This window comes from Schistocerca serialis, chromosome 2 (assembly GCF_023864345.2).
Source record: "Schistocerca serialis cubense isolate TAMUIC-IGC-003099 chromosome 2, iqSchSeri2.2, whole genome shotgun sequence".
NCBI classification, from domain to species: domain Eukaryota; kingdom Metazoa; phylum Arthropoda; class Insecta; order Orthoptera; family Acrididae; genus Schistocerca; species Schistocerca serialis.
Window position 1 is genome coordinate 854611166 of NC_064639.1, and position 26563 is coordinate 854637728.

At 44.2% G+C, this 26563-nt stretch overlaps 1 protein-coding gene across 1 annotated transcript in view; it reads left to right on the plus strand.

Annotated features, from left to right (window-relative positions):
- Positions 1-26563, plus strand: part of LOC126458156 (ATP-binding cassette sub-family C member 4-like) — a 382852-nt gene that overhangs the window by 295742 nt on the left and 60547 nt on the right. Inside the window, exon 17 of the mRNA XM_050095019.1 lies at positions 8329-8435. Coding sequence (XP_049950976.1) covers positions 8329-8435 — 107 coding nt within the window. The remainder of the gene's footprint in view (positions 1-8328; positions 8436-26563) is intronic.

A 26563-nucleotide genomic window follows, 5' to 3' on the forward strand; every position in this document is an offset into this window, starting at 1 on the left:
GTTTGGAGTGAGGACAACCCACATGCCACAGTTACTAGCGCTCATCTGCAGTCCGGAGCCGCGGGACTGCTACGGTCGCAGGTTCGAATCCTGCCTCGGGCATGGGTGTGTGTGACGTCCTTAGGTTAGTTAGGTTTAAGTAGTTCTAAGTTCTAGGGGACTTATGACCTGAGATGTTGAGTCCCATAGTGCTCAGAACCATTTTTTGAACTAGCGCTCATCAAGTGCGGTTCTTCGTTAATGTGTGGGTCGGTGTTGTTGGGGACTGTTTAATTGGCTCGTATCTGCTACCTAGGCCATTAAATAGCAGGCACTATTACAATTTTCTCACCAGAGCATTGCCAGAATTGCTGGAAGACGCCACGCTCCCTACAAGACAACGCATGTGGTTCCAGCATGACACATTTCAGTCGTCGTGTGCGTCGATTCTTGGACCGACGGTTCCCAGAAAAGTGGATTGGCAGAGGTGGTCCTGTACCATGGCCTGCTCGATCCCCACATATGTCCACTCTGGACTTTTTTGTGTGGGGAGAGATGCGCAGCCTTGTTTACGTAACTCCTGTTGCTACCGAAGAGGATCTGGTTGCCCGGATAGTAGCAGCGATAATTCAGGATACACCTGGGGTTTTTGCCCGTGTCAGACAGAACATGATCCGACGGTGTAACCTTTGCTTACGTGTCAATGGAGGCATTTTTGAAAATCTATTGTAACTGAAATTGGTTTGTGTTAATGCGTTGGGTGTTGGTCATAAAAAAATGGACAAGTGTTTGTTGGTTTAATTAATTTGCCGCCAGAGAAATCTTCCTCTACTGCTTTAAATACTCCTCATAGGAAAAAATGACATTAGTGAAAAATATTTGTTTTGATGTCCCCTACAACCTCCCAGAGTTTGTCGGTTTAAATACTTTTCACCCTGTATATGTACAGACATCAAGAAGAAGCAGATGCTGTCAGATGTGCATAATAGCAAATCACCTTTGCAAAATACTCAGAACGAACTGTTAACAGAAGAATGATAACAATGATAAAAATTGGTGGAAGGTCAGTTTGGGTTCCTAAGAAATGTAGCAATATGGGAAGCACTACTGGCCCCACGACTTTTCTTAGAAGATAGGTGAAAGACAGGGAAATCGACGTTTATAGCATTTATAGATTGAAAGAAAGCGTTTGACGATGTTGACTGGGGTACATTCTTAGAAAGTATGAAGGTAACAGGAATAAAATACAGGCAGCAGAAGGTTATCTACAACTTGTAGAGAAACGAAGTTACGTTTAGAAGAATCGAAGGACATAGAAGGGAAATAGTAGTTGAGAATGGAGTGAGACAGTGTTTGTTGCCAATCCCCGACGTTATTCAATCTGAGGAAGTTGTAAAGCTGATGACATTAGGGCACAATCTGACTAACAGGAGGGATTGGGTGGTAGGACACATTCTGAGTCAGTAAGAACTGGTCAGTTTGATAACGGAGGCAAGTGTATGTGGTAAAAATTGCAGAGGAAGACCAAGACTTGATTACCATAAATAGGTTCAAATGGACACAGCTGAAGTAGTTACGTAAGATTTGCACACATAAACTAGGAGAGCTGCATAAAACCAGTCTTCGGACTGAAAATAATAACGAAAACATTATTTGAGCCGCCATTTGTTGAACTGCTTTATGTGACATGTTCCTTTTCTGGAGCTTTTAGTCTTCCTTTCAGGATCTGGCACTGAAACTCTAGTCGCTAGAGCAGAACCATGGACGTCCGTGTTGGAATGGCAATAGACTAAGAGACTGGAAAGACTAGCGAAATCTGAAGTATCCGTCTGGGCTATGATATACACTCCTGGAAATTGAAATAAGAACACCGTGAATTCATTGTCCCAGGAAGGGGAAACTTTATTGACACATTCCTGGGGTCAGATACATCACATGATCACACTGACAGAACTACAGGCACATAGACACAGGCAACAGAGCATGCACAATGTCGGCACTAGTACAGTGTATATCCGCCTTTCGCAGCAATGCAGGCTGCTATTCACCCGTGGAGACGATCGTAGAGATGCTGGATGTAGTCCTGTGGAACGGCTTGCCATGCCATTTCCACCTGGCGCCTCAGTTGGACCAGCGTTCGTGCTGGACGTGCAGACCGCGTGAGACGACGCTTCATCCAGTCCCAAACATGCTCAATGGGGGACAGATCCAGAGATCTTGCTGGCCAGGGTAGTTGACTTACACCTTCTAGAGCACGTTGGGTGGCACGGGATACATGCGGACGTGCATTGTCCTGTTGGAACAGCAAGTTCCCTTGCCGATCTAGGAATGGTAGAACGATGGGTTCGATGACGGTTTGGATGTACCGTGCACTATTCAGTGTTCCCTCGACGATCACCAGTGGTGTACGGCCAGTGTAGGAGATCGCTCCCCACACCATGATGCCGGGTGTTGGCCCTGTGTGCCTCGGTCGTATGCAGTCCTGATTGTGGCGCTCACCTGCACGGCGCCAAACACGCATACGACCATCATTGGCACCAAGGCAGAAGCGACTCTCATCGCTGAAGACGACACGTCTCCATTCGTCCCTCCATTCACGCCTGTCGCGACACCACTGGAGGTGGGCTGCACGATGTTGGGGCGTGAGCGGAAGACGGCCTAACGGTGTGCGGGACCGTAGCCCAGCTTCATGGAGACGGTTGCGAATGGTCCTCGCCGATACCCCAGAAGCAACAGTGTCCCTAATTTGCTGGGAAGTGGCGGTGCGGTCCCCTACGGCACTGCGTAGGATCCTACGGTCTTGGCGTGTATCCGTGCGTCGCTGCGGTCCGGTCCCAGGTCGACGGGCACGTGCACCTTCCGCCGACCACTGGCGACGACATCGATGTACTGTGGAGACCTCACGCCCCACGTGTGAGCAATTCGGCGGTACGTCCACCCGGCCTCCCGCATGCCCACTATACGCCCTCGCTCAAAGTCCGTCAACTGCACATACGGTTCACGTCCACGCTGTCGCGGCATGCTACCAGTGTTAAAGACTGCGATGGAGCTCCGTATGTCACGGCAAACTGGCTGACACTGACGGCGGCGGTGCACAAATGCTGAGCAGCTAGCGCCATTCGACGGCCAACACCGCGGTTCCTGGTGTGTCCGCTGTGCCGTGCGTGTGATCATTGCTTGTACAGCCCTCTCGCAGTGTCCGGAGCAAGTATGGTGGGTCTGACACACCGGTGTCAATGTGTTCTTTTTTCCATTTCCAGGAGTGTATTTTCACATGCAAAGGTTACTACAGGTATGAACACACACAACAACAAGTAAAGTGCCTGTACAGTTAACAGTCAGAAGTGGCAGTCCGTAAATTACCTGTCAGCAAGTCGTTAATAGCACAGCCACAGTCAATACAAATAACATCAACAAACAAAGTCAGGGTAGCGAAGGGTTGTCGCCCGCAGGACAGTCCGGCAGCCAGCTTGAGTCAGAAGCGTGATGAACGATGAACCCCGAGTGAATCACTCAGTTTGTTTATTACCTGTTGTTTCAGTTCCCGTGAATGACACGCTACCAGCCGATAAAACCGCTCTCTTAATTCAGAGATTTTCCACGTTCAACAATAATATACGAAATAAATTCTGTGTTTAAAAGTATCTATCTACATCATACTCCGCAAGCCTTCTAACGGTGTATGGTGGAGGGTAATTCTGGTACCACTAACTGATCCCCCCCTCCCCTGTTCCACTCGCGGATGGAGCATATGAAGAATGATTGTCGGTAAGCCTGTATTAGCCCTAATTTTTCAAATCTTCTCGTCGTGGTCATTTCGCGAGATGTATGTGGGAAGAAGTAATATGTTGTTCGACTCTTTCCGGAAAGTTTTCTTTCGAAATTTCAATAGTAGACCTTTCAGTGATGCACAACACCTCTCTTGTAGCCTCTGCCACTGGAGTTTGTTGAGGAACTCTGTGACGCTCTCGCGGGGACTAAACGATCTTGTGACGAAACGTGCTGCTCTTCGTTGGATCTTTTCTATTTTTTCTATCAGTCTTACACGGGAAAGCCGGCCGCTGTGGCCGAGCGGTTCTAGGTCCTTCAGTCTGGAACAGCGCGACCGCTACGGTCGGAGGTTCGAATCCTGCCTCGGGCAAGGATGTGTGTGATGTCCTTAGGTTAGTTAGGTTTAGGTAGTTCTAAGTTCTAGGGGACTGATGACCTCAGATGCTAAGTCCCATAGTGCTCAAAGCCATTTGAACCATTTGATTTACACGGTAATGATCCCAGATAGACGAACAACACTCATAAAACTGTCGAACAAGAGCCTTGTATGCCACTTCTTTCGTGGATGAGTTCCATTTCCTTAAGATTCTTCCTATGGATCTCAGTCTGGCATCTGCTTCCCCTTCTACTTTTTTATGTGGCCACTCCACTTCAGGTCGCTCTGGATAGTTACTCCTAGATATTTTACTTTAGATATTGTTTCCAACAGTTTATGACCAATAGTGTACCTGTACAGTAGTGGATTTCTTTTCCTATGTGTGCGCAATCTCTTACTTTCCTTTACGTCAACTGCCGGAGCTTACACCACTCGTCAATCCCGCGTAGGTCATTCTGCAAATCGATACTGTCTTCTGGCGTTGCGATTTTCTTACAGACAACCGCATCATCTGTGAACAGTCTTATAAAGCTCCCCACGCTTTCTACTAGATCATTTATATACGCGTACGCTGTAAACAGCAACGGTCTTAGAAATGTTGCATTCTGTCTCCAAGGAAGTCATTAATCCAGTCGAAATCTGGTCCTGTGTTATTTCATCAAACGGTAGTACGGGACGGTGTCAAATGCCTTCCTGATGTCAAGGAACATGGCATCAACCTGAGCGCCGTTGTCTTAACTGTCATGGATCCCATGGAGTCAACGAGCGAGCAGAGTTTCGCAAGGTCTCTGTTTGCGGAATCCATATTGATTTTTAGGAGGACTTTTCGTTCTCCAAAAACGACATAATTCTTGAGCATTAAATATGTTACATAATTCTGCAATAGATTGATGTCGACCATATAGGGTTATATTTACGCACATCTGTCCCACCCTTCTTGAAAACGGGAATGACTTGCTCTTTTTCCAGTGACTAGGTACCCTTCGTTGCTCCAGCGAACTATGGTAAACTCCTGCTAGAAGGGGAGAAAGTTCTTTCGCACTGTCTTTGTAGAATCTTACAGGTACTCTGCATGATCAAAAGTATCCGGACCCCACTAAAAACATACCTTTTTCATATTAGGTGCATTGTGCTGCCAACTACTGCCAGGTACTCCATATCAGCGACCTCAGTAATCATTAGACATCGTGAGAGAGCAGAATGGGGCACTCCACGGATCTCACGGACTTCGAACGTGGTCAGGTGATTGGGTGTCACTTGTGGCATACGTCTGTACGCGAGATTTCCACATTCCTAAACATCCCTAGGTCCACTGTTTCCGATGTGCTTGTGAAGTGGAAACGTGAAGGGACACGCACAGCACAAAAGCGTACAGGCCGACCTCGTCTGTTGACTGGCAGAGACCGCCGACAGTTGAAGAGAGCCGTAAAGTGTAATAGACATCTATCCAGACCATCACACAAGAATTCCAAACTGCATCAGGATCCAGTGCAAGTACTATGACAGACGGGAGGTGAGAAAACTTGAATTTCATGGTCGAGCGGCTGCACATAAGCCACTCATTACGCCGGTAAATGCCCAACGATGCCTCGCTTGGTGTAAGAGACGATTGAACAGTGGAAAAACATTGTGTGGAGTGACGAATCACGGTACACAATGTGGCGATCCGATGGCAGGGTGTGGGTATGGCGAATTCCCGGTGAACGTCATGTGCCAGCGTGTGTAGTGCCAACAGTAAAATTCGGAGGCGGTGGTGTTATGGTGTGGTCGTGTTTTTCATGGAGGAGGCTTGCATCCCTTGCTGTTTTGCGTAGCACTATCACAGCACAGTTCTACATTGATGTTTTAAGACCTTCTTGCTTCCCACTGTTGAAGAGCAATTCGGAGATAGCGATTCCATCTTTCGACACGATCGAGCACCTGTTCATAATGCACGGGCTGTGGCGGAGTGGTTATACGACAATAATATCCCTGTAATGGACGGGCCTGCACAGAGTCCTGACCTGAATCCTATGGAACACCTTTGGGATGTTTTGAAACGCTGACTTCGTGCCAGGCCTCACCGACCGACATCGATACCTCACCTCAGTGCAGCACTCCGGGAAGAATGGGCTGCCATTCCCCAAGAAATGTTCCAGCACCTGATTGAACGTATGTCTGCGAGAGTGGAAGCTGTGATAAAGGCATTACCGATGGACAGTGTCAAGAACTTGTAAGTCATTTTCAGCCAGATGTTCGGATACTTTTGATCCCATGGTGTATCTCGTCGTGATGCCTTTCCGCCACTGAGCGACTGTAGTTGCTTTTGTATTCCGCGATCGGTTATCTCAGTATCTGACATTTCGACGTTCGTACAATGATGGAAAGGAGGGGGCGAATTACGGTCTTCTGTGATGGAGCAACGTCGGAAGACTGAACTCAGTATTTCGGTCTTCTTTCTGTTGTCTTTCGTCTCGGTGCCAATATGGTGACTGAGTTAATGAATAGAGGATTCAAAACGTACATTGGTGAAATATTTAACAATTTTAAAAAATCTGATAAATTTACACAAACGTTAAAATGTAATCGGAGTTGGTGATACAGCTGCTAAGATATAATGTTGATAATGCACGGAAATGATCGTATTCATGATGTAGGTTGAATGATGACTACCTGTAATGGTGCCCAGTGGAACTGCAAGAAGCAACTAACAATTACTGAGACGGAGGGTGTAGGAGATAGAGAATATGGAAAGATGTGTTTGTTAAATAGGGCTGGAAGAAAGGCTATATCTCGACACAGATTTCGTGGGCCCTGTTTCAAGTTCCGGCAGGCGAGGATGGGTGAAGTTTGGAGGTCCATGGAATGTTTGACATGGATCTAGGGGCAGCACAGTACTTGGGCTGGTGATTAATTTATGGGAAGAGTGTTCAGTGAAGTTCCACGATCATTATACCAGAGAAAGACAAAATAAGACTCTCTGGTGATGTAGCACACAGTGGTCAACCTCAGACCGGTTTTCGGTAGAAAAATGGAAAAGTAATCCTTTAAAATTCTTTGAAATCACGTAATTAACGGAATCACGCCTTCTACGCGTTATATCAGGAACTTATTTCAGTGGAATGGAGGCCTTATGATTCTGCCACATTGCCTACATAGACTATACACGGGATTCAACATGGAGCCTCAAATCTCACAGTTGCACTGGAACCAACAGAAAAATCTTCGCGTGTCAATATTGTCGTAATGTAGATAGTGTTCGACGGTACTTGTAATTGAGAGGTATAGTGTGTTCAAAAGAGCATTTGTGTCATGGAAATGTGTATTGCCTCATTCGTTTCTCGCAGTGATTGTGGTAGGAATATGGTAATGGACTTTCTCGTTCCATTATACAATTGCTGGTTTGCATTATTCAGTACGAGCCTCTTTGACATCAAGTGGTCTTTAGAGAAAAGGTCAGATCTGTCGCAACAGTAAAACTGGAACCATTGCTCCCGTTACTCACAAATATTTCCGGGAGTTTATCCTCAGCTTTCTGGAAAATTCCAAACTGCGACTCACCACCCTCACCGCACGTTCCCAATCTGGTCTCTTATTGTCCTACTAGCCGCCTGTCGTATGGCCGAAAGGAATAGAAATTTCTGCATCTGCCCACTTTGCCTGCATTGCAGGGGAGTAAGGAAGGCACAACAAAAGTAAAAGGAAAATAATAGAGTGATATCACTATGCCAACACTTCTGTTACTTGTTGACTGAAAACTACTAATTCGACAGTTTTCATGCGCTACAGTACCTATCAGCTTGTAAAACAGTCGTCGCTTAAGTGTTTTCTCCATTTTGTGACTGTGGTAGGTTGGAGTCCTATCATTTGTGATCGCTTTAACTTTAAGGAATAATAAACGGCAGAAAGACTCACGATTGTTTCGTAAGAAGACGCATTTTTGAGAGGTACTGATATTTCGGTGGCCTGTGCTAACAACCGAGCCGCGCCCAACCAGAGCCGGCCGCTGTCATCGAGCTGTTCTAGGCGCTTCAGCCCGGAAACACGTGGGTGCTACGGTCGCAGGTTCGAATCCTGCCTCGGGCATGGATGTGTATGATGTCCTTAGGTTAGTTAGGTTTAAGTAGTTCTAAGTTCTAGGGGACTGTTGACCTCAGATGTTAAGTCCCATAGTGTTTGGAGCCATTGTTTAGCCTAACCAGTTCGCTGTGGACTGTTCACAGGACGCAGCCCCGTGTTTTCGCACCTGTCGGACACCATCAACGGGCTCACCACAGTGCGCTCCTCCCGCATCCAGGAGGTCGTCAAGCGAGAATTCGACGCCCACCAGGTAAGCACTTCAGCTGAACTATTCAGGCACTTCCGACAAGATCTCACACTGTACATAAGCGCTGTCGGTGGATGATCTTTCCACTATGGAACCAAGGAAAATGCCGATTGCTTACAGCTGACAGCAGCCATGTGTGTTGCTACGGAGAAATTGAAATTACAGCGCGTCTGTCACAATTGGCCCTAGAATTGACATGCTCAACTGGCGAGCTAGTAGCGGGAAACGCAGCTACATGCAGAGTGGCCTAATACTAGGTTGATAGTATCCGTCTTCCTGTATTTTATAAGCTGGTTTTAGTGCATTCGCTTTGTATTTTTGATACCTCTTTTGTCTGCATATAAAAACAAGTACGAGGGGCGTTCGATAAGTAATGCAACACTTCTTTCTCTCTACCGATTTCGCTTGAAAAAACGCGGAATTTGTTGTGGCACTTCGTGAAATATTTAAGCTTCAGCCCCTGCAGTTTCATGAAGTTCCAATTGTTGGTGGCGCTTTACGTAGCCATCAAAATGGCGTCTGTAACGGACGTCGTTCCAAGCACAGAGCTGTCACTGCATTTCTTTTGGCGGAAAACCAGAGCATTGCAGATATTCATAGGCGCTTGCAGACTATCTACGGAGACATGACAGTGAACAAAAGCACGATGAGTCGTTGGGCAAGGCATCGCAATATGGCCGTGCAAACTTGTCCACTCTCCCGCCTGCCGACCGGTCGTACACCGTCCAGAACTGTGACTGCTGCAATGTTGGAACGTGCAGACACTCTCATTGGAGGGGACTGACGGATCGCAATCAAACATCTCGTTGCACAACTGGCCGTCTCTGTTGGTAGTTCTGACGCACTCGTACACCACTCGGGGTACTCAAAGGTGTGTGCCCGCTGGTTTCCTCGCCGCGTAACAGAAGACAGTAAAGAGCAACGAAGGACCATCTGCGTGGATTTTCTTGAGCGTTACGGGGCTGATTATGATAATTTTCTGTCGAACATCGTCGGGCGATGAAACACGGTTTCATCACTTCGAACCAGAAACAAAACTGGAATCCATAGAGTGGTGCCATGCCGCCTCTCCTCCGCATAACAGGTTCAAAGCTTCACCCTCGGCCATTAAAGTCACAGCTACAGTCTTCTGGGACTCTGAAGAGATAATTTATTTTGTTTGATGTCCTCCCTCACGGCGCAGCGATCAACTCTGAGTGTACTGCGCTACCCTCAGGAAACTGAAGAAACGACTTCAGCATGTTCGTCGCCACAAAAATACAAACTAATTTCTCCTTCTCCATGACAACACAAAGCCTCACGCAAGTCTGCGCACCAGAGAGGAGCTCACAACACTTCAGTGGGCTGTTCTTCCTCGTCCACCCTCCATCACGGATCTCGCACCTTCCGACTTCCACCTCTGTCGCCCACAGGGCACAGGGATGCACTCCGTGGGAAGCAGTACGTGGATGATGGGGAAGTTATGGATGCAACAAGACGTTGGCTCTGACGTCGACCAGAAGAGTGGTACCAAGTGCCCCCCATACAGACACAATATGTTGCGTCACTTAATAAATGTCCCTCGTAAAAAAAAAAAAAAAAAAAAAAAAAAAGACAAAGACAACGCACCACGAAGGAATTATCCGAATGGGACGGAAATCGGTAGATGATATGTACACGTACAGACAAACGAATGAATACAGTTTCAGAAAAAATGGATGATTAGGTCAATAGAACGAGCTACACAAACTGAGCAAATCAATAACACTTTGGTCCACGTCTGGCCCCTGCGCAGGCAGTTATTCGGCTTGGCACTGATTGACAGAGCTGTTGGATGTCCTCTTGAAGGACATCGTACCAAATTCTGTCCAACTGGCGCGATATTTAGTCAAAATTACAAGCTGGTTGGAGGGCTCTGCCCATAGTGCCCCAAACGTTCTCAACTGGGAAATCATCTTGGAGCCTTGCTGATCAAGGTAGGGTTGCCAGGCATGAAGACAAGCGGCAGAAACTCTCACCGTGTACGGACGGGCATCATACTGCTCAAATGTAAACCCAGGAGGACTTGTTATGCAGCGCAGCAAGACAGGGCGTAGAATAGTGTCGACGTACCGCTGGGCTGTAAGCTTGCCGCAGATGACCAAAGCTCCTGTTTGTTGGCCCGTGTGATGGGCAACAGTCATGTAGGTAACCCACCGCAGTCCTGGGCGTCTCCAGACACGTTTTCGACCTGGAATCTCACTGACTGATGTGGAATTGTCTTCACTGATGAGTCCCGATGACCAGAAAAGTCTTCCCACAAATATGTCACGAACTTTACGACGTGAGGTTCTCTGCATGGTTATAACTGCACCACTAAGTGTACTACGTCTGTCGCTATGCACGAAACATTTTGCATCCCCACTTCATCACCCTGCACATCTGCTACCAATGGATAAATACACATTAATGGCTTTGCTCTTGCTACAAGTGCTTGGAGATGCTGCTCAGCCTAAATATATTTGGCTTGTAATAGGTACGACTTTTAGTCTACAAATGACGTAAATGCTGATGTAATGCTGTTCAGCACGGAGTCCTCGGCCACCTATAGAAATGTTTGCACTTATCCCCGTTACACCCTGTCTGTCTGTACAAAAACACAAGTGCAATGAAATTCACAAAGAAGCTATGGAAAAATAAATCTGCAGAAACGACGAAAAAACATGCCAAATTTAAACGTATGTATAATCCCCAAATTGACGATCTTCTATAGAAGCTCAAAATTTAGCGCGTACTTCAACGCGAGACGCATCGAAACTTTGTCTTGAAACCTTGCAGCAAATCCAAAGAGATTGTGGTCGTATGTAAAATATGCAAGCAGCAAGACACAATCAATGCCTTCTCTGTGCAATATCAATGGAAATACTATCAATGATAGTGCTACTAAAGCATAGTTACCAAACACAGCCTTCCAAAATTCTTTCACCAAAGAAGACGAAGGTAATATTCTACAGTTCGAATCAAGAACAGCTGCCAACATGGGTAACTCAGAAGTAGATATCCTCGGAGTAGTAAAGCAATTTAAATCACTTAATAAAAACAAATCTTCTGGTCCAGGCTGTGTGCCAATTAGGTTTCTTTCAGAGAATGCTGATGCAATATCTCCATACTTAACGATCATATACAACCGCCTGCTCGGCGAAAGATCCGTACCCAAAGACTGGAAAGTTGCACAGGTCACATCAGTATTCAAGAAAGGCAATAGGAGTAATCCATTACAGGCCGATAATATTAAAGTTGATATTCAGCGAAAACACATATTGTGTTCAAACATTATGAATTACCTCTAAGAGGACGGGCTGTTGACACACTGTCAACACAGATTTAGAGAACATCGTTGTTGTCAGACACAACTAGCTCTTTACTTACACGAAGTGCTGAGTGCTATAGACAAAGGATTTCGAATTGATCCCGTGTATCTAGGTTTCTAAAAGACTCTTGACACCGTACCTCACAAACGGCTTGTAATCAAATTACGTGCCTATGGAAAATCGTCTGTTACGCGACTGGATTCGTGATTTGGTGTAAGAGAGGTCACAGTCCGTCGTAAATGACAGAAAGTCAACGAGTAAAATAGAAGTGATTTCTGGCGTTCCCTAATGTACTGTTATGGGCCCTTTGCAGTTTCTTATCTACATAAAAGATTTAGGAGACAATCTGAGCAGCCTTCTTAGGTTGTTTGCAGATGATTCTGTCCTTTATCGTCTAGTAAAGTTATCAGAAGATGAAATGCAATTGCAGAGCGATTTAGATAAAATACTTGCATGATGCGAAAATTGGCAATTAACCCTAAATAATGAAAAGTGTGGAGTCATCCACCCGAGTGTTCAATGGAAACCGTTAAACTTCTTTTACAAGATAAATCAGTTAAACTTAAAGGCCGTAAATTCATCTACATAACTAGGAATTACAATTACAAACAACTAAAATAGAAAAGATCATATAGAAAATGTTGTAGGGAAGGAGAACCAAAGACTGTTTTTTTATTGGAAGAACAGAAGATGCAACGAATCTACTGCCTATACTACGCTTGTACGTCCTCGGAGTTCTGTTGCGCCGTGTGGCATCTTTACCAGATAGGATTAACGGAGTACATGGAAAAAGTTCAGAGAAGGGTAGCACGTTTTATATTACCGAGAAATGGGGGAGGACACAACATCGAGGGTGGACATAATTAAAACAAAGGCGTTTCTCGTTATGGCGGGATCTTCTCACGAAGTTTCAATTACCAACTTTCTCCTCTGAATCCGAAAATAATTTGTTGACACCGACTTGCATATGGAGAAACGATCATCATGATAAGACAAGGGAAATCAGACCTCTCACGGAAAGATATAGGTGTTCTTTTTTCCGCGCGCTGTTCGAGAGTGGAATAAGAACTGTTGGAATGAGAATTGTTGTGCAGGTGGTCGGATGATCCTTCTACCAGGCACTTAGGTGTGACTTGCAGAGCAGCTGTGCAGATGGAGATGGAGATGTTACTTTCACTCTTGCTGAAATAGCACCAGCCAGTTAATATTTTTCCCATCATTGAATAATACGCTTATTTTAAACAGTATAACTGTTCACCATCCACATTCCATTAACTGCTTCTAGCCTTCTCCCCCCCCCCCTTTTTTTTGCCTGTCCATTATATTCACGAATTATTTTGTAAATATAACACATTAATCTGTATCAATACTCATTTGCGTACCATTTTTGGCCCGTACATTCTTGTTCCGCTAATCTTTGAGTGTAGAGTAACGAAAGATGTCTTTGTTCATAGCTCCTTTGTGACTTCCATAATGTTAGCGTTTTTGTTTAGATATAGACTCAGTGTTAAAAGGTCACACATCTTCAGAAAATCAATATTTGTACAGGTATAAACTCTCACTGATGTTGTGTTATCTGTTTAGTCTATGTTCTCTGAGGTGGCCTATGAAGTCGAAAGCCGGTTCGTAACGAATTTTAAAAAAATGTTTGTGGGAGATCAATACAGTGTACTTCAGGTTTTAATATGTTGATGATGCTCCAAGTACCGACGGAATAATCCATAAAGACATTGTAATTTTATGGGCTCCTGACAGTAAATGCTCAAAATACATCATATAAATCTTGTATACGTAAGTTATACATCTGTGATGCATCAGGATGTCAGTGCCAGTATTTCCATATTTTTGAAAGATAAAAGATCGTTGTTCTGGCTTAAAAGTAAGAAGTATGGGTCGGTGGGGAAATTTCAGGTTACAGAATCAAAGGTCTGGAGTAATCCTAAAGGTCGGAGAAAGACAAACGCTTGCAATATGCACTAAAACAATATCTATTAAAATGGTGTGATGTTAAAACGACCTTCGGGTTGCGGACACACTATAATCTTGTAACTGACAAAATGGCACTAAGCACTATGGGGCTTAACATCTGAGGTCATCAGTCCCCTAGACTTAGAACTAAACCTAAGTTACCTAATGACATCACTCACATCCATGCCAGAGGCAGGATTCGAACCTGCGACCTTAGCAGCGGCGCGGTTCCGGACGAAAGCGCCTAGAACCGCTCTTGCACAGCGGCCGGCTTGTAACTGACAAATATGAATGATACAGTATATGATATTTCGCACACTGTCATTGTGCTTCATAATACCACCTGCGGAAGTCTGTTACGAAATAATTGAATGTTCCTGCTAACTCTTCAGCTTTATTAACTCTATTTGTTGCACTGCTGGGGCATTTAGAAACTAAAAGTAAAATAATGGCAAATGACATAAAATACTGTGATGGAAGCAACAAGACGGACTGTTAATTACGAGCGTGGCGTCTTGAAACGATACACCAGTTTTCGTCTGGAAAGTTTTTGCGACATAGTGTTTCCGAGAAAAAAAAGGTTGCTGTCTTTCTTCAAACGAGGCGAAAAAGAGGGTTTTGATCGCGTGGTAATAGACGGCGGCCTTCGTGGCGTGCGCCGCAGCCGACAGAAAGCAGGCTGTTTCTCCGAGACGGAGAGGTATTTCGCGGCGGGAACGTACCGCTTCGAACCGGTACGATCCAACGGGTTCCGGTAAGAATGGAGTCCGCCGCTCGACTCCGTGCGACCCGCCGGTGTACCGCACACCTGGACTCGCGCGCCGAGTCTGCACTGGGCTAGCGATGCTGTTCTGTGTGTGGGGGAGGGCTGGGGACGCGGCATGCTCGTTACTTGCAGCTGCGATAAGGCGCGCGGGCTGCCGGAAGCTGCGCGGTTGCTGCCCCGACCTGGGCCACGTGGCTGGCTGGCCTGGTGACAGCGCAGCTGAGACGCTCGCTCGTTCGACACGGCCGCTGCGCCCGTTGTAACAGGACTCCCGCGGTTCAGCAGCTGACTGCGAGCGAAATGCCGTACATCGAACACTGCGCTACCGCCAGCGCCCCGTACACGATACGTCCCTCTCATTTCAGCTTACAGGGGGACTGCGCCTACTCGTCACCACCACTTTCGTCCAAATTTATTGTATATGCAGTGTTAGGCCAGAAATGAAAACGACAGGAGTGATGGCCAAGCGATTAGAAAAAATAGCATTTTCAATGCGGGTTGGGCGAAGCGCAGCGGTTCGTGTAGCGGCAAGAGTAAAAATGGTAATCCAAGGGGCCTAGGATCGAGTCCCTATACGGAAAACATTTTTGACATTACCTACACTGCAAATAAAGCGAAATAAGGCTCAATATATTGTACGTGACAATAATTTCATAAAAGGCATGAAAAGGAAAAGCAAAAGAAAATTCGCGATTGCAAAGAAATTTCCAAGGCATCAAAAATTAAGTACTTTTATTATTTTACGATCTATTATTTACACCTCCTAGAATGACATTCATCGTAAAAGCAACGGAAGCAGAAATTTTCTCGGCGGCTTGCACTCGTTACATACACCGCATTTTTAGAATTACTTGGTTGTTTCAAGTTTCAAGTAGGAAAACAGACATGGTATACATTCATAAAATGTTATCTCCTATCTCTCCAGTTTGTCAGCAAACCACGCATAACACTGTTCCGAGCTCAGGATGAAACCAAGAGAATACGAAACCCTGTGCGCTTTAATTACAATATCTTCCTGGAGAGTTATTTGCAGAGTCCTCGAGACGCTGTAACTACAGTCCATTCACGAAAAACTGTTATCGCAAATTTTCGCTACCTTTTCTTTTCACGCCTTTTAAGAATATATTAATAAATATACCAACCGTTCGCTCGAGGAAAGACCCGTAACCCAAAGACTGGAAAGTTGCACAGGTCACACCAATACCCAAGAAAGGTAGTAGTAGTAATCCACTAAATTACAGGCCCATATCGTTAACGTCGATATGCAGCGGATTTTAGAACATATATTGTGTTCCAACATTATGAATTACCTCGAAAGAAACGGTCTATTGACACACAGCCAACATGGGTTTAGAAAACATCGTTCCTGTGAAACACAACTAGCTCTTTATTCACATGAAGTGCTGAGTGCTATTGACAAGGATTTCAGATCGATTCCATATTCCTGGATTTCCGGAAGGTTTTTGACATTGTACCACACAAGCGGCTCGTAGTAAAATTGCGTGCTTATGGAATATCGTCTCAGTTATGTGACTGGATTTGCGATTTCCTGTCAGAGAGGTCACAGTTCGCAGTAATTGACGGAAAGTCATCGAGTAAAACAGAACTGATTTATGGCGTTCCCCAAGGTACTGTTATAAGCCCTTTGCTGTTGGCCGTGCGGTTCTAGGCGCTGCAGTCTGGTACGGCGATACCACTACGGTCGCAGGTTCGAATCCTGCCTCGGGCATGGATGTGTGTGATGTCCTTAGGTTAGTTAGGTTTATGTAGTTCTAAGTTCTAGGGGACTAATGACCTCAGAAGTTGAGTCCCATAGTGCTCAGAGCCATTTGAACCTTTGCTGTTCCTTATCTACGATTTGGGAGACAATCTGAGCAGCCGCCTTCGGTTGTTTGCAGATGACACTGTCGTTTATCGACTAATAAAGTCATCAGAAGATCAAAACAGACTGCAAAACGATTTTTAAAAAATATCTGAATGGCGCGAAAAGTGGCAGTTGACCCTAAATAACGAAAATGTGAGATCGTCCACATGAGTACTAAAAGGAACTCGTTAATCTTCGGTTACGCGATAAATCAGTCTAATCTAAAAGCCGTAAATTCCACTAAATACCTAGGTATTACAATTACGAACAGCTTAAATTGGAAAGAACACTTAGAAAATGTTGTGGGGAAGGCTAACCAAAAGCTGCGTTTTATTGGCAGGACACTTAGAAAATGTAACAGACCTAGTAAGGAAACTGCCTACACTACGTTTGTCCGTCCTCTTTTAGAATACTGCTGCGCGGTGTGGGATCCTTACGAGGTAGAACTGACGTAGTACATCGGAAAAGTTCAACGAAAGGCAGGACGTTTTGTATTATCGCGAAATATGGGAGAGAGTGTAACAAAAATGATACAGGATTTGGGCTGGAAATCATTAAAAGAAAGGCGTTTTTCGTTGCGACGGAATCTTCTCACGAAATTCCAATCACCAACTTTCTCCTCCGAATGCGAAAATATTTTGTTGACACCGACCTGGGCGGAACGATAACCACGATAAAATAAGGGAAATCAGAGCTCGTACGGAAAGATATAGGTGTTCATTCTTTACGCGCGCTGTACGAGATTGGAATAATATAGAATTGTGAAGATGGTTCGATGAACCCTCTGCCAGGCAGTTAAATGTGATTTGCAGAGTATCCATGTAGATGTAGATGTAGATATTATTTTGAGCATTGTTTCGGTTTATTTGCAGTGTAAGTAACATAAAAATTGAAAATAAAAAGAGTTCCTGCCAACATTTCTTCCATCTCTTCCCACTGCGCTGCGCCAACTGCTGCTTCGAAACAACACCAACATAAATAGCTCATGTCATGCTTGACCCCCGCCAAACATGCTATTTTTTGTAAACGTTTGTCCATCTGTAGCTCCCACTGCCGTCAGTTTCATGTGTGGCCAGTCCTGCGTATAACATAAATTGGGACGAAATCGATGATGACGAGTGGGCACTGTCACCTTAGCTAAACCCATTCTTGGAGACAGTATAATTATATCGGTCGAGAAGGGACAAGTTCATTTCCATCTACATCTACACACATACTGTGCGACAGACTGTCGCAGAAGGCTTTTTTTGTCCCATACATTAATGGAGAACCTGGTAGAGGCAGACACTGGGGAAAAAACATTTTGTGTTCCGGAGAAATGCAGGAACACCCGAAGCAATACTGACCCCTATGATCTAACTTATCACCTTTAATGAAAATGCGCAAAATGTGTAAAAACAAAACTAAGTTCCATTACTCTAATCATAGTTTTATTACTGTTATTCCTCTTCACTGCAGACTTTTGCAGGATTTCTTTCAGCATGTTCGTTGTACACTTTGCAGTCGCAGTCTTCATTCAGCTGGTGAAATCGCTTGTTTTTTCAGAACTTATAGCGAAGACAATGTGTTGCGTATCGTGGTACAAGATGTCGGCGTTCGTAGTTTGCCTGTTTCCATTCTTCTTCCGTCAATGTGGCGTGGGTGCTTCGGCACCCGGAAGACCGCGCTTTCACGACTGGCTTACGTCTTAACGAAAGAAACCTTTTTCATAGAAGACATCAGCATGCATACGCCAAATTCCAAGTCCTATGAGAGTTACTACTTATCTTAGAAGACAGATTTAAGAAGGAAAATCTACGTTTGTAGCATTTGTAGATTTAGAGAAAGCTTTTGAGCACGTAAACTGAATTATAATCTCTGAATTTTTGAGGGTAGCCGGTATAAAATATAGAGAGCGAAGATTTATGTATAGCTTGTACAGTAACCAGACTGCAATTCTAAGAGTCGAAGAACGTGGAAGCAGTGGCTGAGAAGGGAGTGAGACAGGCTCATAGCGCAGCCCCGATGCTATTCCATCTAAGAGGAACATCAACGAAAGTTAAACAAGGGTAATGGAATGTAGTCGAATTAAATCAGGCGATGATCAGGAAATTACATCAGGAAATGAGAGACTAAAAGTAGTAAATGAGTTTTGTTATCTGGGCAGCAAAATAACTGATGATGTTCGAAGTTCGGAAGATATAGAATGCAGACTGGCAACAACACGAAAAGCATTCTTTAAAAGAAAAGTTTGCTAACGATATAAAAGTTGGTGCTAGGAAGCCTTTTCATGGAGGTATTTGTTGGAGTGTAGACTGCTACAGAAATGAAACGTTAACGACAGGCAATTAAGAAAATAAGAGGACAGAAGCTTTTGAAATGTCGTGCTATGGAAGAATGCTGAAGATTAGATGGGGAGATCGAATAATAAATGTGAAGACACCATCGAATTGGAGAAAAAACAAATTTATGGCAGAACTCCGCTAAAAGAAGGGATCGGTTGACAGGATACAACCTGAGGCTTCAAGAGATGGTCAGTAAGGTAATGGAGATAAGTGTGAGTGGTAAAAATTCTAGAGGCAGAAAAAGGTAAGAATACAGTAAACAGGTTTAAATGTCTAGTTAGGCGGAGATGAAGAGGCTGGCACAAGGTAAACTAGCAGGGAGAGCTGCGGTAAATCAGTCTTCGGACGGAAGACGACGACTTCGACAATAACAACTACAACAACATTAACATTTCTTTCCATTACATTCATGGATAGAGCGTAGGGTGAATAACTGACTCTACGCGTCTGTGCGAACAGTTATTGACATATTTTTATTTGCTCGATCTCTACGGGATAGGTACGTGTGGGTGTTCTGCACGGTAAGAATATCTTGAAATTTCCTAAGCAGGTTCTCACGAGGTTTACTTTCTACGACTGTCTGGCAAATAAGATTTCTCAGTATTTCAACGTTTCCAGACAGTCGAACAAGCCTGTGACCATTCGCAATCGATGTTCCCGGTTTGTCCTAGTTGAGCAGTATTCGAGTAGATAAATGTAGACAAACTGCAGTTTCCGAATACCAAGGCAACGAATCATAGCCTGCCATTTGCTTTATACAGGGTGTTTCAGAATGACATTTTAAAAATCTAAAATGCATACCTTACGAATTACGATCACTTGTTCGCCTTCGCTTCAGTGAAACACACCATAGCTCTTAAGGTACGCATTTTAGAGCTCATGTTTACTGGACATTTTTTTCTTGTCTTTGTCCATACTACCTCCTCCCGATACATGGAAAGTAAAGAGCTTGCCATAAAAGAGATGTGGTTCACAACATCGGGGATGAACAACTGCTCATAGCTCTTGAGGTATGCATTTTAGAGCCCATATTTACTGGGCGTATGTTTCTTGTTTTGGTGCATGGTGCTTGGCCCAAAATTTTTAAAACATCATTCTAAAACATCCTCTATGCAATAGTTAGAAACTGCAGAGTTATAACAGTGGCACGGACTTAAAGTAGGTCTACTAAAGCTCTTGTGCTGAGAAAACAACAGAGTAGAAAGAAACCATCGTGGTAGGGTTTCGAAACTCCTGGCCACTATCAAACCAAGCACTTCCCCAAAGTGCAGACTTTTATCTGACAAGGAAAAACTCGCACACGGAAAAAAAGGGATTGCGAACCATCTCGACTTATGGAAGTGCACACAAACACGAACAAAAATGTCACGGTCATGGTCTGTGTCTTGGACAAGTTTTAAAGAGGAGAGCTGTGTCATTGTGTGTCCCGATAGAGCGGTTCGCTGAACGAAGTTCCTAATGCCCAGAGTTTTGTCCGTTAGTAACGTCATTATAAAAGGTGCACTGATTCGCAGTCTTTGTTGCAGGAATGAGGAAAGAACTCGACTGTAGTACTGCTAAAGAAAAGGAGGCGGTTTTCAGTGAACTGGCTTCGAGGAATTCTGGAGAGTCTAAATCGTTGTCGTGTTAGATTAACATCCTTCCATGGATATGAGTTGTGCATTAACCACAGGAAAAATTCCCTCAATATAACATCGAAACTATACGACAAAAAAAATTAGCGTCATGTCTCTGATTCTTTTAGCAGATTGACGTAATTTCACCGCTAGTTCCAAGCTTATATTCGTCGTAACTTTTCTGTTAAGGTTTTCATGGGTCACGTCTTCTTCTTCAAGTGCCAGTTTTGAGGACACCAATAGCTAAGCTTTCCTACCTAATTGTAGACTCATTTGTTGTTTCCATTTTAAGAGTTGTTTAGCGTTCTTCAGTGAGTAGACATTTCAAAACCTTGAAACTTTAATGGAGGCAATTTTTAACATCCAAATTTATCTTATCACAGTACCTATAAACCGAGGTATTTACTGTTTGTTGTCTTCTTTTGAGACTACTTTCACATTCTGTTGGTAGTTTGATCAGACTGCTTTAGTTCGTCCCCTTCGTATTAGGCCTACTTAAAACTTTCAAAAAATTGTGCACTCCCTATACCTGGAAGAACTACTACTCTTGATTATTTAGCCATTCGTACCTCTTAACAACGTCTTAAGGCCATGAACTGTGACGTTAGCATCAGTGGACATTTATTCCTGTGATTTCCATAAGCAAGCATTGTGTGTTTATCACTAAGTATTATGCCACTGGAATGAGCTAAGTATCAAGAAAAAAGAACAGTTTCCAATCTCCCTTTTCACCAGGGATTTTCGAAATAGATTTCATATTTATGTCGGTAGAAAAATTTTTACCTTTTGGTTAAGTTCGTGTTGCCTCTTTTCCTATAATATATAATTCATTGCAATGAGCACAGTGGGGCGTGCTTTCTTTCAGTTATGTCTTGTATTCGATTTATGTTATGTTTGTTGATAATGGGGAAAATTTTCTTGCATAGAACTGTAAATGAATTCTGTCAATGAAAAATATCTATAACAAGTAATTTACATGGACGAATATTTGCTAGTCACTTTGCGAAATCTACTTCCTCGCGCTAATCACTTAACGAAATTTACTTCGTCAACTACCTTGCCTGATTTTTACGGGACAATCTTTCTGGTTGAGAAAAACCAATGTTTTTAAAAACTTCTCACTTGAATTACAGAATTACGAAATATGGATCCTGTTCATTTCTTCGACAATCATTGCGTAAGACGACCATTACAATTGCTATTCACTGAAAAGTTACCCCTCGCCGAGAGTATGTAGTTACCATCTATTAGCGCCGGGTAACCTCAGTAATTATATAATGATGGCATCGATCGAAATGCAGCGTTGTATGGTGACTTATATTCGCCACTGATTTCTAGGAGCGTTCTTACTGTCACGAACGACAAACACGTTTTTCAATTATTGTGTGTCAGTTCCGCGCGCTGAGCGACGGTTTCAGAACCCCCAGAGACATCTAGTGGTGAAGCTATAAACTGAATCCGGCGTTCGAGCAGTGGAAGGGGAGTATGCAGGAGGCGCCCTCCACTGTTTCGCTCGCAGTGCTGTTTCGGCCAGGCAGCAAGGTCTCGTAGTTTTCCGCCCATACAAACCAGTATTTTTCCGTGCGAAGCGGTCGTAGGGAGAGTAATCGCTTTCCTTTAACCGCATCGTGTCTACTTCATTAATGTCATGCTCTTTTGTGACGCTTCGGCCCACAGTTGCACGCAAATTCACGAGGACCCAAAACTATTTATTGCCAGAAGCATTTTCCTATGGTACATCACATCGGCACACACACACACACACACACACACACACACCGGTTCCGAACAATGTTTTCGGGAGGTTTTATACTGCGCTACCAGGCGTATGCTTGAACTGGGAGTCCCCTGCCAACATTCCCAATTGGGATTCCCTCTGGCCCACTCGCAAACATTTGACTGGGAAGAACGTCGACTCCTTCATAGGCCGGACCACCAAACAGCTTCCTCTGCTTCTTGGAGTAATGGAAAGAAAATCCCTTGAAACTAGCGCAAAAAAGTCATTAGGTGCAGTCATGGTTCGTACTTAAAAAGACGGGATATCCAGTATATGGGATAAATGCCTTAAGAAGCTTTCCCTATAAAATTTCTGAATATGAAAGGGAGGTTCCCTTGTCAGAGCCATTTGAACCATTTGAATTTTTGATCACAGCTTAAATTAAATAAATTAAATTGATCCCCTTTATTAAAATGGTATACAATCTGTGTAAAATTTACAGCACAACTTGATTGAACGAAGAGATCGGTTAATCGCTTGACAGCACACATCCTGAGGCGTCAAGGAATTGTCAGTTTGGTACTGGAAGGAAATTTGGGGCTATAATTGTAGGGGGGACCAAGGGACGAATACAAAAGTGGGTTCAAATGGATGTAGGTTACCGTAGTCAAGCAGATATGTAGAAGCCTGCACAGGATGGGCTAGGATGGAGAGCTACTTCAAACCTGCCTTCTGACTGCAGACAACTGTGTGCTCTTTGTGCTGCTAGATACCATCCTCACGCATGCGCATGCGGTATTGCTTTTAACTAACTATGAAGACTCTGTCGAAATTAATTCTCTATGGTATTTATAATACTGTCTTCAGTGATTCTATATTGTTAGTTGCACTATGGTCTTTGACTTGTCCTCGACTATAAGTCACTAGCTCATAACGAATACGATCAGCAACAACATTTTAGGGAAATATAAATCATTTATTACACCGTTTTCATCAACATTTTGGTCAAAATATAGATTGAGTGTGGGTATATAGCCGTTACAAGTAAACGTAATTAAATTTCACTTCAAAGGCTGGCCTACTGGCAACGATAAGCTTTACCCAGGCTCGCACTTCGCTTGTTTAAAACAAATGGCTCTAAGCATTATGGGACTTAACATCTGAGGTCATCAGTCCCCTAGACTTAGAACTACTTACACCTAACTAACCTAAGACATTACACACATCCATGCCCGAGGCAGGATTCAAGCCTGCGACCTTAGCAGCAGCGCGGCTCCGGACTGAAGCACCTAGAACCGCTCGGTCACAGATGTCGGCTCGCTTGTTTAGGGAAAGTACTGAAACAATTAAAATAGGAGATGCTACAGATGGGTAACCCTTATGAAAATAATGTAACTTACATCAAGATTTCTTGATCATACATGAGTGTTTTCTTTAAACGAAGATACAGACGAATTCAGTTAAAGTCACGGGAATGGTAGATAATATGCTGTGTTATGCTGTCAATTTATTCCTTGAATACTCCGGCTTAGCAGGAAACAATTTATTGTAGGGTATACAGAAGACGATGTGTGGTGTTCCACGCTGAAGCTCCTGCCTGGACAAATCATGGAATCCGGTGCTTTCTTTAAAGAACTCAAAAAGACATCACTACTGTGCAGCTCATATAGATACATCGAATCCCAGTAAGAATCGACCGAGTAGCCACAGATGCATACTCTTTGCTTGCTGATAATCAGCGCCTCTGGCGGACGTGTATTTTTTTTTTTTAGAGAGACCATACTCATAGTAGCATCGTTCGCGTGTTTGAAAGGACGGAGCGAGTGCAATAGTTTGTCTGTTGGTTCACTCTAAAATGTGAGAGAAGATCCCCAATAAGGAAATCAGGAATCAAATGAAAACTCCCATGTTCATCACCGAACAGATGTAAAAACGGCGTTTAAAATGAGGTGGACTTGTGATGAGATTAAGGGATGGACGGCTGGCGAAAAAAGTGCTTTGTTGGCAACTTCTATACACGATAAAAAGAGAAAGACGCTACGCAGAATAGAAAAATCAAGTAAAAGAGTCGCAGGTTGGACTGAGACATGAATGTTAAGAAAAAAATACGATACGTTGCGCCGTTTCCGAATTATAACGCATTGAAGCTAGCCAATCAAGTTGTTGCGCGCTCAAGTTGAAGTTTCAGCTAACTAAACAAAGCGCTCGCTAGGTTAACACCGCCTTTGGCAGGTTGCTTGAATGTGAGTGCGCCAAGCCCCCATTGGCTAGTTTCAATGCTAAATAACTCGGAAACGGCGCAACGTATCGAATATTTTCTTAACATTTATATGTCAGCACAACCTGCCCTGCAACATTCGTACCAGCGTATCAGACATTTTCTGTCCACCCTATGATGATGAAGTCCCATACTCCGTGACAGAGTGTAGGGGAACGATGCGAGAGACCCGCAGCACCGTACTAGGCAAGGTCCTAGTGGAGGTGGTTTGCCATGGCCTTCCTCCGACCGTAATGGGGATGAATGATGATGATGAAGACGACACAACAACGCCCAGTCATCTCGTGGCAGGGAAAAATCCCTGACTCCGCCGGGAATCGAACCCGGGACCCCGTGCTGGGGTAGCGAGAACGCTACCGCAAGGCCGCGAGCAGCGGACCTATGTACCGTATTTTATCGCACAAGCTCTCCCATCGCATGTTGCCCTCCCCTACGATTTTTCATCATTACAAAATTATTTTATTAATATCTCGCATGATTCCCTCTCCTGGTTCGTTCCTACTGGAGCGGCCTTCAAATAACTTGACAATGGACAACAACGGACACAGCAGTACTTGGCATAAAAATATTTCCATTGTCACAAAATGCCATAAATTTGAAAAGTTAAGTTGCAGACGTGTTTCCAGGTCAGTTTGTTACAAGTCGTGACAATGTCGAAATATTCAAACAATACGGGAAAATTTCAGTTAAACGTGTTATCTTACGCCGATACAAACGGATTGAAAGCTGCAGGAACACATTTCTCCGTTGATCCCCCTCCACTAAGGTACTGACGGAGACAAAAGATAAACTATGGCCGCAAAGGTAAGTTCCAAACATTTCCATGGGCCTACGACAGGGAAATATCCCGAACTCGATAATGAATAATCGCTTACGTCAATGAACTAAGGAATAACGGTTGTGCTGTCTCTTACGAAATGATTGAGAACAAAGCTCGCGAGATAGCTGCCAGTCTCAACATTGACAGGATTTTAAAGCAAGTATTGGTTGGATGATTCGTTTTATGAGGCGGTGAAATCTCAGTCTATTAAGGGGAAGATCTTTGAGGCAGCGTTCACCTCGAGAATACACAGATAAGGTAATCGAGGTCCATCGTTACGTAATACAAGTGCGCCAGTAATATGACTGTTTGCTCCCCCAGTTTGGTTTGACCAGACGCCAGTGTATTTTGATATCCCGCATAACAACACCGTTGCTCCAATATGTCCTTGTAAGGACGACTGAGGAGGAGATACTAAGATGTACAATGATGTTGTGCATTACAGCAGACGGCAATAAACTTCTACTGCATGCCATCTTTAAAAGGAAGCCATTGTCAAAGGAGACTACTTCACATGGAATTCACTTACGAGTTCTGGAAAAGGGGTGGATGACAGCAGATTTGATGGTGGATTGGTTGTAGAAAGTATGAGGAAGAAGACCAGGTGCATAATTACAAAAGAAGTCCCTTCTTGTTCTAGACAGTTTCCGGGGTCACCTTGCGGAAGCGGTAGAGGAGAAAATGAAACGAGTGACGTCCCATCCTGTCCTCATTTTTTCGCAAATTACCCTAAATATAATCTTTACGTACCTAATACATCGTTTCCTTTCCTTTCTGAATTCCTAGAAGCACTACTCTACAACTCGCATAATTCTCTGCCTACTGTTTTCAAGAAAATTTTTCGAGAAGAAAGGGGAGAATTTCGTGATAAAATACAAACCAATAAACTGCAGGGACTGATTCCTGACAGGAAAAGGAAGAAAAGCGATCCTGTGAACATGTGTCCAGAAATAAAACGATGTGCGTGCAACAATCGTCCCAGAACATGGCACAGAGCTGCAGCGCATTGACTTGACAACAGATGTTCGAAGTGGTATCCATGCGATGCAACCAAAGCGTTCACACGTCGCATCATGGATTGCCGCATTCTTTCGCACGTTCCAGTCTCTCTCCGAATAGCGTCACAGGAGTCGCGGACACGCTGCTGAGAGGTTTGCACATTAGGAACAGGTTCAGCATACACAACGCCTTTCAGATGCCCCCAGAGGTAAAACTCCAGGGGGCTTAAGCCCGGTGATCTAGCAGGCCATGCAACGGGGCCTACCAGTCCTATCCAACGTCAGGGGCAGATACTGAAGCGTCGGCGAACTGTAATGGGGAAGCGCGGTGATGCTCCGTCATGCAGAAGCCACATAACCTGTCGGGGCGTTGCGGAATAATAACCGGTCCAAGTACGTGGTCGCTAAGAATCCTTGCTCACACACTGGTGCTGATTCGATGCTGATGAGA